Source organism: Zalophus californianus, chromosome X (assembly GCF_009762305.2).
Source record: "Zalophus californianus isolate mZalCal1 chromosome X, mZalCal1.pri.v2, whole genome shotgun sequence".
Taxonomy (NCBI): domain Eukaryota; kingdom Metazoa; phylum Chordata; class Mammalia; order Carnivora; family Otariidae; genus Zalophus; species Zalophus californianus.
Genome location: NC_045612.1, coordinates 114,153,045 through 114,166,160, shown reverse-complemented (window position 1 = coordinate 114,166,160; position 13,116 = coordinate 114,153,045). Strand labels below are relative to the sequence as shown.

The window sequence follows — 13,116 nt, the reverse complement described above, 5'->3', positions numbered from 1 at the left end:
GAACCCGCTCCTTCCTAACTGTGCTCAGAGGTTGCCTTTCTAGGGGTCTCCCTGGCCCCTGGGTTCAAGTCCAACCACTCTGCCTGCTCTCTATTTAGATATGTAGAACATCCTTTGGAACCCTGAATATGTCACATTTATTGTAGGGATTGTACTGTATTGTTATTTGTTTGCATCCTAGGTCTATCCTACCAGACTCTAGACTCCTGGTTCTAAAAACTGGCCTCATGCTGGAACCATCAGGGGGGCATTGAAAAATACCAACGTCTGTGTCCCAGCCCCCAAATACTGATCTAATTGTTACAGAGTGTGCCTGGACATCAGGATTTTTAAAAGCTCCCAAGGTGATTTTAATATGCAGCCAGGGTAGAGAACCATTGTTCTAGAACCAGTTTTCCATCCTGAGAGTTGGGTTTATCCCCAAGGCCAAACACATAGTAGGTGCTCAACAAACAAATGCTTCATGGCTGTAAATGAACTCCTCTATATTTCAAGTCTAGTAATTAAGATGAATTACAAGTATGCGAATTTGTGTTCTATTTATTAATTTGTGAGTTTAAAAAAATGTATCTTGGGGCGCCTGGGTGGCTCAGTCAGTTAAGTGTCTGCCTTCAGCTCAGGTCATGATCCCAGGGTCCCAGGATCGAGCCCCGCATCGGGCTTCCCACTCAGCGGGGAGTCTGCTTCTCCCTCTGATCCCCCTCCTTCTCATGCTCTCTGTCTCTCAAATAAAATAAATAAAATCTTTTTGAAAAATTTAAAAAAATTAAAAAATACATCTTATCAATATTTTTTCCCATCTAAAGTTTAAGATACTTCTAGGACACTGATATCTTGTGCTTTTTATTTCACACGTATACTTTGAATAGCTAGGAAAGCTACATTTTTAGCAGGAGTTCAAAAAGTAGGCATAACGGACAGAAATGCCAGTCCTGCCCGTCCCAGTTCTCACTAGTTTCACTGTTTGCTGCTACACCCTCACTCAGGGGAGCCCTAGAGACGTTTGCTATCCCCCCGGGGGAACCCCAAGGTTCCCTTCCACCTATGCATTGCTGACTCAGTGGAAGCAGCCAGGTCAAAATGCTAATTGAAAGGATGCCCCTTAGGAAGAGTTTTGTTTTGTTTTGCTTTTAAAGATTTTATTTATTTGTCAGAGACAGAGCGAGCGAGCACAAGCAGAGGGAGCGGCAGGCAGACGGGAGAAGCAGACCGCCCGCGGAGCAGGGAGCCCGATGCGGGGCTCGATCCCAGGACCCTGAGATCATGGCCTGAGCCGAAGGCAGACGCTTAACCCACTGAGCCACCCAGATGTCCCTTGTTTTGACCTAGGAAAGGTTTTTTTTCTTCAATGTCATCACAGATACTCCCCGGAGCTTTTGGATTTGGTTCAAAAGTTGATGAAAATCTCCTTCGAGGGGTAGTAGCAAGATTGAGAGTAGATGGATTTTATCTCCGATGCTGCTTCCTTACACGAGGATGAAGACATGACGTTTCCCCTCCCGGTGACACTCAGGTAAGACTAACTCCGGGCCTAGACTGACATTTTGGCCTTGTAGTCTGACTGGGAGCATCTATATTTGTAATGTATTTCTCATTGTCCGTGCTTGTCCCTGGAAGCTGGTACCTACTTCACAAAGACTTCTCTCTGACTTTTGAATGACCGATGCTTCGTGAAAGCATGAACAAATGGAATACATGGCATCCCACCTTGAACTCTTCTTCCAACCTTTCTGGCTACCAAATCATATTAAAGCTCAAATACCAATTCAAATTGACCTCTTACATACTTACAGAGCATCAAAAAGAACAGCCTCACGGGGCTATTAGCTGAGGACGGGTGACTACTGTCTATTTGCTAAGAACTCACAAACCAATTTTCTATAAGCTTTGGGTCTATTTCCTACTCTCAGTTTCCAAAAGTAAAGACAGCTCAACAAGTACCTTTCCATAGTTGATGTCTTAACTTTTAAATCAAGCAGTAGATTACTCACTTTGATTCCCTTAGAGACGGGACTCCAGATAAGGTGTCATTAGCCGTATTTTGACTCTGTTAGGAGTACAAAATCATTAAGAATATAACAAATATTGTTGTGGGTTTTTTGCACTCTCTAACAAGAAATTGTTCTTCAGTTTCCTTGGTCACCCAAAGAACTAGACCCCAAAGACTTGAATGCCAACCATATGGAGTATTATCTAGCCAATGATCAAATCCATATTAACTGAGCTACTTTTTGTTTTTTTATTTCCTTTAAAAAATATTCTGAACCAGGGTGGGGGGATGGGTTAGTCTGGTGATGGGTATTAAAGAGGGCATACTCTGCGTGGAGCACTGGGTGTTATGCACAAACAATGAATCATGGAACACTACATCAAGAACTAATGATGTGATGTATGGTGATTAACATAACAATAAAAAATTAAAAAAATATTTTGAATCAGCAAGTCTGATGTGCTAATTAATGTCATTATTCCAAGGGTTCCCCAAAAAGAATACGATTAAAGCTCTCCACATGAAAGCTCTCAGACTTAAGATCCCAGTGTCAAGAGGGAACTTGGTAGCAGCCTTCACTTCATTTGTAGCACCTTGCTCCTCGCCTGGCACATAGTAGGTGCTCAGGAAATAGTCACTGGAAGAACAAACCACATTTAGCTGGGATCCTCTGAACCAAGTCTAGGTCATGGGAAGTCTGACTCTACTGCATCTGAATTCCCCCATGAGGTGGAACAGGATCAGATTCATAAGACTACTCTTAGATTCAATATATTTCTTATTGCTAGAAGTTTCTAACATAATTAAAAACTTTTTAAAGGCAATAGGATTCCATCGTATAAACATTCAGCAGCAAGTTTAGTGAAAACTGAAATATGCTTATTAACGAAGTACCAGGATTATTATGAAGTCAAACCCTCTTGACAAAGCTAGTGATTCGACAACACTTAATTTATTTAAATTTGGTCATAAAAGTAAATATGCCGAATACCGTGAATAATCTGAGCCTTAAACAAATCTTTAAATGCACAAGCACTTCCTTTTTAATATTGCAATAAAAAAAAAATCTTTAAAACCTACCTGGGTAACATTGCTTTCTTCATATGGAAATATTATCTCACCTCTAAAAAATGCTAAAAATAAATTTGCAAAACAAAATTTGAGACTTGCATCCTTAGCGCATGAGGATTAATACAACACAGGAAAAGATTATCAGATTAATAATGAATAATCAAATTTATAAAATAAATGGTTTCATCAAATTCTTTGCAGTTACTCACATTTACTGTCTTTTCTATCAGAATGGTACTCAATGACCACCAATACAATTTTCAGAAAATGCAAACCATAAATTCTATGTGGGAATGCAGAAAGAGAAAAAACTTGCCTCCTTGTCAAGAAATTTTAATCCTACATGCTGCTCATCAGACCTTTTTTCCCATAAAGATGCTAACTTGGGGAACCAGCTCTAACATTAAAAATCTTTTTGGGGGGCACCTGTGTGGCTCAGTAGGCTAAGCGTCTGCTTTCAGCTCAGGTCATGATCCCAGGGTCCTGGGATCAAGGCCCGCATTAGGCTCCCCGCCCGGCAGGGAGCCTGCTTCTCCCTCTTCCTCTGCCCCCCTTGTGCTCCTGCTCTCTCTGTTTCTCTCTCTCAAATGAATAAAAGAAAATCTTAAAAAAAAATCGTTTTGGGTTTTCTAGTTGCAGTTACATACACAAAGCAGGGAGAGAAAAAGTGTTTCTCAGAAATTAAGCAGCCTTGTGAGAGTCTATTTATTCTTTGCCATTTGGGTTTTTTTTTTCTCTCTCTTTTTAAAATATAGCTACCAAGTGCAATCTCCCCCCTAGGAACAAAGTTAAGATTTTGCTTTTGAAACCTGAATAGTCTGCAGGGAGAATCTTTTCTTCAGTTGAACAACTCATTGTGGCTTTCATCCCCAAAACGCCAGAAAACTCTGTTCTTAAAATGCTCACTTCGGGAAATACAGAACTCAATTTCAGTCAACCGGTATCCTACAGGGTATACTTGGAGGGGCTCTGACTTGATCAGAAAAAAAGAAAATAGAGACTGCTTAACAGAAGTACACTGTGTGCACTTCATAATCTACGGAGACAGAAAACCGGCCTTTTTTTTTTTTTTAAAGATTTTACTTATTTATTTGACACACAGAGAGAGAGAGAGAGAGAGAGAGCGTGAGCACAAGCAGGGGGAGCAGCAGAGGGAGCCCAACGCGGGGCTTGATCCCAGGACCCCGGGATCGTGACCTGAGCCGAAGGCAGACACTTAATCGACTGAGCCACCCAGGCACCCCAAAACCAGCCTCTTGAGCAGAAGGCAAAGAGGTCATACAAACTAGAGCAGGTGTCAGCCATTTTTTTGGTATCCGATCAGATATTTGAGGTTTTGTGGGCCATATGTTCTGTCAGAAATACTCAACTTTGCAGTTGTAGCATGAAAGCAGCCAAACAATATGTACACGACTTGCATGGCTATGTTCCAATAAAACTTTACTTACAAAAACAGGTGGCAGGTATTTAGACTATGGGCAGTAGTTTGTCAGCTCCTGAGCTAGAGGGTTGAATGCCTTCTCAGCTCATTTTTATAACAATCCAAAGTACCACTGATGCCCACAGCCAAGTACCCAATGGTCCACTTCCACTTAAAATGGCCGACAAAGCCACTGGCCCAGTGACTAACAGGATTTATCTATTTTAGCACCTGTTCTACTGAGAACCTCAACTTCGGCATATTCGTACTGAAATCTCAATTAATGCAGTATACAAGTATTAAAAGTAAAGATACTTGATATATGCATAGAATTACTTATCCATTTTGGGAAAAACCCTTCACTATTAAAAATGTATTTAGTGTGTGCACATGCCGACACCCACAATTTCTCTCCCTCATCTGTCCGTTCTCCAAGGTCATCCTTCAGTCTTGTGGAGCGCATGCTGAATTTCATACATGTGCTGCGAGCACAGTGTTAGCAGTGCAACCCGGAACCTTTTGACCCTCAGCCTAACTCTGCCTAGTCAGCTCCGAGTTTTTTTCACCAGCCTCCGTTTCCCTTAATGAACTCAGATTGGAACCTGCGAGAAGTGAAGGTTTCTAGTTTCTGGCAGGATACCATGGAATTTCTGGTGCCAAAAGAGTTGGTTCCCTGATGAGGCTGTTTTCACCAGACACTAAAACAAATGGTCAATTCAGTCACTTAATTGGGGAAAACATTACTCCAACTAGCTTCCTGGCATCTGTTATTCAAGATGACCATTTTTCTGTTTTTTTTTTTTTTCTAAATGTTCAATTTTCAAAGTTATCAAACATCATGCAGATACAACACTAAACTAGACATTAGTCACCAGTCCAAAACACAGATGAAGCATAAAAATAATGCAATTATGGAGAATTCAGTAAGAGAAGGGTAAGAGAAGAGGGAGGGAAGAAGAGTTCCACAATATATGAAAGTGAAATGTAACTAACAAGTCTTTCTCCCCTTTAATCAAAGGCAGCTAATATTTGCCTACCATACTCTACCTGGCACATACTATCCGCAGAACGCTCATATCCATAAATCTCACATTCACACAGGTAGAAAAGGTTTGTGGACCATTCTTTGAATGCAAAGTTTTCTTATTTTCTAATACAATCCAACCTTAACCTCTTTTACTTGAAGCTGTTTCCTGTGTTTTTAAAACAAATTATTAAAGGGAACAGAACAAAAGGAACAGAAGAAATGGAAAACATTCCTATAAGGACTGTTTTTTAAGACTTTAAAATTACAAAATACTTCATTACCTTCCTCTTCTCTCTTCCCGTGATCCAGTACTGACCTGCCACACCATGTTTTTATGTTTTTCACATCTGCTTTCATTGGTTTTCATAAGGAAGGGAACCCATCAAGCCAAACCAAGGTGAGAAAAATGGTTGTTTCATTCTTTCTGGCCCATGGCAGAAGGGAAAATATTCCCATTTCAAAAATAGCATGTTCTCAAGAGATTTCCATCTTCAATTTAAAAAACAGTGACAGTCTGGGTTAAAGATGGCAAAATACACTCTGGGCACTACTGGAATTAGCAACCAATTAAACTAGGTGTCCGTGAGGTTTTCAACATTCTAGTGGAGCGGTTTATTTTACTTTTAGCAAAAGACAACACCCTATTTCTAAGCTATGATATTTAAGGTCCTATGGAAAGGCTTGAGGGATTTATATACCAGAAGTGGCTTTCAATAATTAAGTTCATTACTAGTTATATTCATGGATCAACTCTAAGGGTATTAGTTATGGATTTAAAGCTATGGTGAAAATATCTGGTGTAGAGCTTCATATTCTCATAGTAAGTTAATCCATCATCTCACTAAGCAATGGGATCATTTCAGGCAGATCTAAAATTTGCTTTTGTTTTCATTTGGGACTTCTTAGTAGCCAGGCAATGTGAAAAGAGACAAATCAGAGAGATACACATCCCATACTCAACCGGAGAAAAACAAACCTTTCCCCTCCCTGGAGCTCATTTATTTGGTAATGTGTAATGTACACAAGAACTAACCTGAGTCGTTGCAAATAGATGACAAATTGCAGATATTTCTCTGGGGTTTGACTCCTGCAAAGAAAACAACCCAGCCGGTTAAACATGTCAACACCTACACTTATATCCTACATTGTCAAGAGAATTCACAACTTTAGGCATCAAACGTGGGCCTAAAATACTATAAGTTGGATATAATTGGCTGGATGAATTCCACAAAGACTAGAGGAATGAGAGTTTTCATTTCTTAGTTGGTCAGCTATAGAACTTGATTCTTTACTATTCTTTAGTGTGTCACTGTCTAAGCCCCTACTCCTCCCTCAAAATTTTTATTGTCCTGTCCCCCATTCGTCCCTCTCCTGTCCAACATAAAAAGAACAGTGTGAATGAAAACCGAGCCTAGAGAATTTAAATGCAAGAGCCCTTACTCATAGATCCTCTTTCCTTCCCTGGGCAGGGGAGTCCATGAACGCTCTAATGCTGGTCCTATTTCCTTATGTAAATATATGTAAGAAGTAACATCAATGTCATGATGTCACCGCACCTAGGCAAAAACCACAAAATTCAAAAACTATTTGCTGAACAACTCCCATATTCTACAGGTTTGGGAAGGTTCCAGATACAGACCCTGCCCTCAATGAGCGTGCCATCTAGTAAGTGATAGTGGGTGGTAAATAAAAAGTTATAGTGAAGGCAAAATGGAGTGATGGCCAGGACAACAGACCACACAGGCATACAAAGGAGGGAGAGACGAATGGGAGATGAAGTAAGTCAAAAACTTCACACATATTCACCTAAAAAACACTTTCTCCCTTGGTGAAAGGAGTAGTACATCTCTTCTTTGATTTGAAGAGAGCTCAAGGTTTACTCCCTAAAAATCTGGCCTTCACTAATTTCATCATTTTGGCGAAGTAAAAGAAATCTATAGTAAATGTGAGGTGCAAATGTTGATAACGTATTAAGCAAAGGGCCAAGGGAAAAGATTGTTATATTAAGGGATATTTTGCTGTCCTTCCTGGGTCTGGCTTGGCCAGAATTATGTATGCAATGCCTGATTGCTATTTTATTTCCATTGTACTTTTATGAGTGCTTAATTTTTTTCTTAAGAGAACAAGTTTGGGCACAAACTAAAATTAGAGCTTGTATTAGTGCATGTGAAATGGTTTCTGCCAGAATGATCTGGGTGACATTTGTTGTATAGGTATCATGCTTCAACTAAGAGTTTTGATTCTGTGAGCAAACTGAATTTAGGTGCCAAAAGTTACCCGACATGTAGAATTCTATATTGTTTCACAGCAATGTTACCCACACCAAAAGAGAGATTTCATCTTAAATAAACCTGCTTTATTTGTTCTCTGGGTAGTAATGCTTTAAATGTTCTCTATAACCATTGGTCTATTGTTCACTAAGTGTTACATTCCATCATCTCTCAGCTTTCTCTAAATTTTAGTGGTACCTTTGTTTCCAATGATGTGTGTCTTTTGCTGCTCATTAACTCAGAATTTTCTTTCCCATTGCCAGGGCTGTTATCTGTAATTTCCCCCAAGTACATGGCCACAGGTCATCCTTTCAGTCATGAGTGAGAAAACTTTGTAAAGGGTCAAATAATAAATATTTTAGGTTTTGTGGGCCACATAGTCTCTGTCACAACTACTCAACTCTCCTGTTCATTATACCGGAAAAGTAGCCATAGATAACATGTAAACAAATGGGTATGGCAGTGTTCCAATAAAACTTTATTTACAAAAATAGGTAGTGGGCCATATTTGCCCTGCAGGCCACAGTTTGCTAACCCATGCTTTAAATCAACCAGAAGCTTTTGTTAAGCAAATTACGTATTCCTACTCTTGCCCTAGGTACTTAAAAGTACATCCCTTGCTTGATTTCAAAAGAGTTTGAGGTTGACTCCTCTAAGAAGCTCTCCCTCATAAATTATATCCCATTGCTAACCACTAGCACCAGCGCTTTTATTTCCCATGCTTCTTAACCATGTCAGAAACACTTGTGTTGTCATTTGCCTTTATCTGCATACATGTTCATGTTAGTTATCTCTTTGTTTGCCTTGTCTCTCCCCAAACTAGAAGATTCTTAAGGGTGGGCATTGTATTTCATCATGATTATATAGCCCCAAACACTTAGTACAACTTCAGGTACCCAGTGCATAAACATCTATTCATGAAGAACAGATTTCACTTTTAAAGGGTAGGAAAAAAGAGAAAGAAAACATAAAAACCAGCCATTCGTTTCATTTTACTTTAGTTATAAAAAAGAAAGTCTTGATATTGATAGTAAGTCATACCTGATGCATTGAAGGTTTTTACTATAGTGATTTTAGTTTTTTCTGCAAAGAAGCAATTTAAATATTAGAGCAGAATTGTTGCGTGTTTTTAAAAACAATTTGCCATGAATATCATTTTAGTGAAGTGCTAAGAAAATCATACTGTTAACACCTTTCAGACATTATTGGTTATCCCAGCAGCAGAATAAATGGGAATTGCAGACCCAGATCATATAGCATTGGAATAGGGTGGATCTGCAATTTGGATTCCCATGTTTACCCAGTTATCTCACACCCATCACACACCCCACTGTGTCATTCTACCACAGTTTCCATGAGCTGCTGCTAGACAAATTAATGTGGACTTACACTTCAGATATGTAGAATTAAGTCATTATCAGGAGCTTCAGGTGACAGGTTGTAAAGAAAAGGTGATTCAGAATAAAACTTAATGGAAACACAAGATCTAAAATACCGCATGCTCTATAATCAAGAAAGTGTCCTGCTATTTTCTCTAGGAGTTAACATAATAGTATTGCTATTATATCAGTAGATAAAATTATTCTCAAAGAGGCTGAAACCACTCAGCTACAGTTGTACAATAAGCTCAGAGCAGAGCCTAGACAGAACTGTTCAAACCACAGGCAAATATGAACACACTCTGGAGAAGCAAACCTTAGAAATATCTTCCCAATACACTCTGGGTACAGAGCCTATGGTTCATTTCTCAGATAATGGAGAACCAGGTTCAGAAATCCTTGCTTTAAGGATGGTCAATTAGAAGAGGCTGAGTTCGGGGCACAGATTTGCAAAGGTCTGTCTGCTAGGGTGAGTGGCAAATTCTGAAGAAAACACAAAGCTCAGATCTTGGAGAAGCACTTAAGAATGATGATGTTATACCAACAGTTTCTGAAACCTCATTTGTGTTATGTGTTATCGACGAGTTCCTGTTTCAGTACGTGACTGACTCATGGGCGATGGTTGGTGGTAATTATAGAGGCTGACAATATTTTGCATTACCATGAAGAATCTTTTAAATATATTATTTGGTTTGCCCTGATACTTTCCTTTCCAGAGCAAACAAAACACATCTGTGAAATGAACTTCTGGTTCTAGTAACAAAAGTGCTTTTGCGGAAAAATGTTCAACCTCACTAATTAAGAATGTAAAACAGAACCTACCGAATTGAAAGATCTAATAATATATGATATTGTCTCAGTTCTCAGCAAAGGTACAGTGACACTGACATCCTCATTCACTGCTGACAGGAATGTTGCTGGGTACAAGCTTTCAAGAAGGTAACTGAGCAATATGTATATCAAGGACCTTAAAATACTCATACTGCTAACCCATTAAGTCCAGTCCTTAGAATGCATCCTACAGAAATCAGGAATGAATCAAAATGTTGGCACAAGGATGTTCATTGCAAAAATTTCTATTAAGAAAATAGAAACAGCTTTAAGAATGTTCAACATATGGTACACAATGGAATATTATCAAGTCATTAATAGTAACGGACAATAGAAAATACTTATAATTTAATATGAAATCAAAAGGGCAAGACATAAAAATCTATATACCCTATGACTATTGTGTAAAAGATACACACACACTCACACACATATATAGTGTGTATGTATATATGATCCTGAATGGAAATGTACCAAATTAACAGTAATAGTCTTAGAAAAGTAACATTAGAGATGATTTCTATTTTTTTCATTGTATTTTCTATATTCTCCATTTGTTACGAGCTAAGATATATTACTATTACAATTTTTTTGATGTTATTTTAAGCGGAGTGTATGGCCACAACAGTTTGGAAGGTCAGGAATGTGATAACACAAGAATGACAATGTCAAACTGAAATGAGTAGTCAATCAACAATTGAAGGCACAGGAAGTATGCAAGGAGACAACCTTTAGCAATCCAGAAGACTGACCACACAAGTGAGAAAGCCAAGAAGGCACAGCAGATGAGCTATTATATTTAGAAAGAACTTGATATTACCTGTTTTGTTTAAAGTGGATAATACACTCGAAGTAGCATCTGAAATAAAGTAATGAAAATTAAGCCTAATTATTGATATGCTTAACAAACACAAGCATCTTCTAGGTTCCTTGCACATTTCACTTTCCCCCAAACCTAGAGAAGCTATAGAGTTTTGCAAAAGCCAGCTGACACTATCAAATGTATTTGCTGCCCACCCCGCCACATACTAACCATTCTCCAACCCCCAGACACAATTCCTGAGCAAGTATTCATTCTTTAAAAATGTGTTTCCTGAACACAGGTAATGTGTCTAAAACATACCAACACTTCTATAATGATTAGATTTAAATAAACCCATTTATGTTGTTTAATATTTTGTCCCCTTTGGACTCCATTATAATGCAAGTCCCTAAGGGATATATTTCCAGTTAATACCAACTTTAATATATAGCCCTGGGGATGCTTAAAGCTACACTCTTATAAAGCAATCTTTAAGCAGTTCTAGCTTAAAATTAAACTTCTTGAACATTAGATTTCACTAACTTTTAGAAAAAAATCTCACTTTGATCTTGTTTCCCTTAAAATTCAATTGAAAATCTATTCTAACTGGTATTTCTTTAAATAAAAATCATTCTGTAATTTATTATTCTGGATGAAACTTTAGGGGGAAAAGGCACATATTACCATACTTAAAAACCCACATACCATGGATCCAAAAACTACTGCCAAAGCTATTTTGAAGATGTTTTTTCATTCACTTTTAAAAAAGTAATTAAACATAGTTATAATGTAATATCTAGCCCTTTCCATTGGACCAAATATGAATTTAAACCGGTTTCAATCAGTGTGAACTCCATCCAAGATTGTTTAGCTCCTTAACCATCAACCACATGGTGAGATTTTTATTTTAACCAAGTAAGGGACTGTGAACAGAGCTGCACAAAGAAAGAGGCTGTCTACCCAAAGAGTTCGGGAAGGCACAGAATTTGCCGTGTCCACCTCTCTCAAACACAGCCCACTTCTCCAGCATGATGAAGAAGCCAGGTTTTTCTCTTCATGTCATGCTACTTAAAAATTGATAAAATCATCCATAAAAGGGCGGTCTTTGAACATTCTGTGCCTCCAAATCCATGCTGAATCATATTGAAGTCACTGGATGTGCTTCCCACATTTAAACGATCTGTCATATAAAATGTGCTGGCATTGTGTTGGAAAGCAAGAGAAACAAGGTACTCAAACTGTGATCACTATTTCTTCTTTTTCACAGAACAGTTAGCATGGTGGGGCGCTGGCCTCCCTCCATGAAATAAGAAGTTTTCATTTAACCAAAAAGTTTAGGGTGCTCTCCAGGGTTGACAGTTTTGGGGGTTTGTTTTATTTGGGGTGTTTTTTCTTTTGCATATTTGAATGTGAAAACCTTCAACACTACTCATTATACTTATATTCATATTAAGGGTTATCAATTTTCACTTACTTCAGAAAAATCTTACCATTTAGGCTTGTAGTTTCAACCTCTTTTGCCCCAAGGGAAAAAAAAAAAAAGGTATAATTAAATCCAAAACTTAACAAATTAGGCTAAATCTAGGTTTGAATTTTTTCAAAATCTTGCCTGGAGTACCATTGGTGTAGGGGACAAAACCAACAAAAGATGATTCAACTGCAAGAAGAAAAAAAACAACAAAAATTTCAAATTAATATTTTGAAACACTTATTTACTGAATTCTAAGGAGTTAAAACTTTTGAGATAGAATTATGAAAAGAAGTAGACAACATGCTATCAGACCAATATGAATCTGCAAGCCCCATAATCCCTTAGGGAATATACACTTAACCAGAGAATTGCAGAGAAAGAACCCAAGAAATGAAATGAGCAGTTGTCTCATTTTACAGACAAAGAACTTGAGACTCTTCCCTCAAAGCCTGCTCCTACCTATGGAATATTATGGACATAAGTTTAGAAACCACAGCAAAATATGTGACATACCACTTTCAATTATTTTCTCAGCCAGAGAATTCTAGAAACATTTTATACTTTGAATAACTGTCAAACTACAATTATAAAACATACCAGCACATTGGCTCCATTCTGTTATAATAATGCCTGGCAACTCTCCCCATTGTGAATTGAGGATTTAAAAAAAAAAAAACCAACAACTTTGCTACCACTCAGTACAGTACCACCTAACACAATTTCCTGGTAAGTTATTTAAAAATATGGCTGCTATTAAGACAATCAATCAAGTTATAAATTTCCCATGGAGTAAATCTACTTAGGCTAAGAGGTCAGTCTACTACACACAGTTTGCATGTTGGAATATTAAAAAGA

The 13,116-nt window shown here is 38.1% G+C and overlaps 1 protein-coding gene across 2 annotated transcripts in view; it reads right to left on the bottom strand.

Moving 5' to 3' along the window:
• The window catches only part of ADGRG2 (adhesion G protein-coupled receptor G2), a 131,601-nt gene that overhangs the window by 39,433 nt on the left and 79,052 nt on the right, over nucleotides 1-13,116 (bottom strand). The window contains exons 5-11 of one of the 2 annotated variants that reach the window (XM_027607785.2): nucleotides 12,409-12,447; nucleotides 12,281-12,304; nucleotides 10,809-10,847; nucleotides 8,820-8,861; nucleotides 6,542-6,595; nucleotides 3,071-3,123; nucleotides 1,992-2,047 (exon numbers count right to left, since the gene is read on the bottom strand). In XM_027607785.2, coding sequence (XP_027463586.1) covers nucleotides 1,992-2,047; nucleotides 3,071-3,123; nucleotides 6,542-6,595; nucleotides 8,820-8,861; nucleotides 10,809-10,847; nucleotides 12,281-12,304; nucleotides 12,409-12,447 — 307 coding nt within the window. Of the gene's footprint in view, nucleotides 1-1,991; nucleotides 2,048-3,070; nucleotides 3,124-5,789; nucleotides 5,987-6,541; nucleotides 6,596-8,819; nucleotides 8,862-10,808; nucleotides 10,848-12,280; nucleotides 12,305-12,408; nucleotides 12,448-13,116 lie in introns of those variants that run through there. The other variant, XM_027607784.2, reaches the window with a different exon arrangement.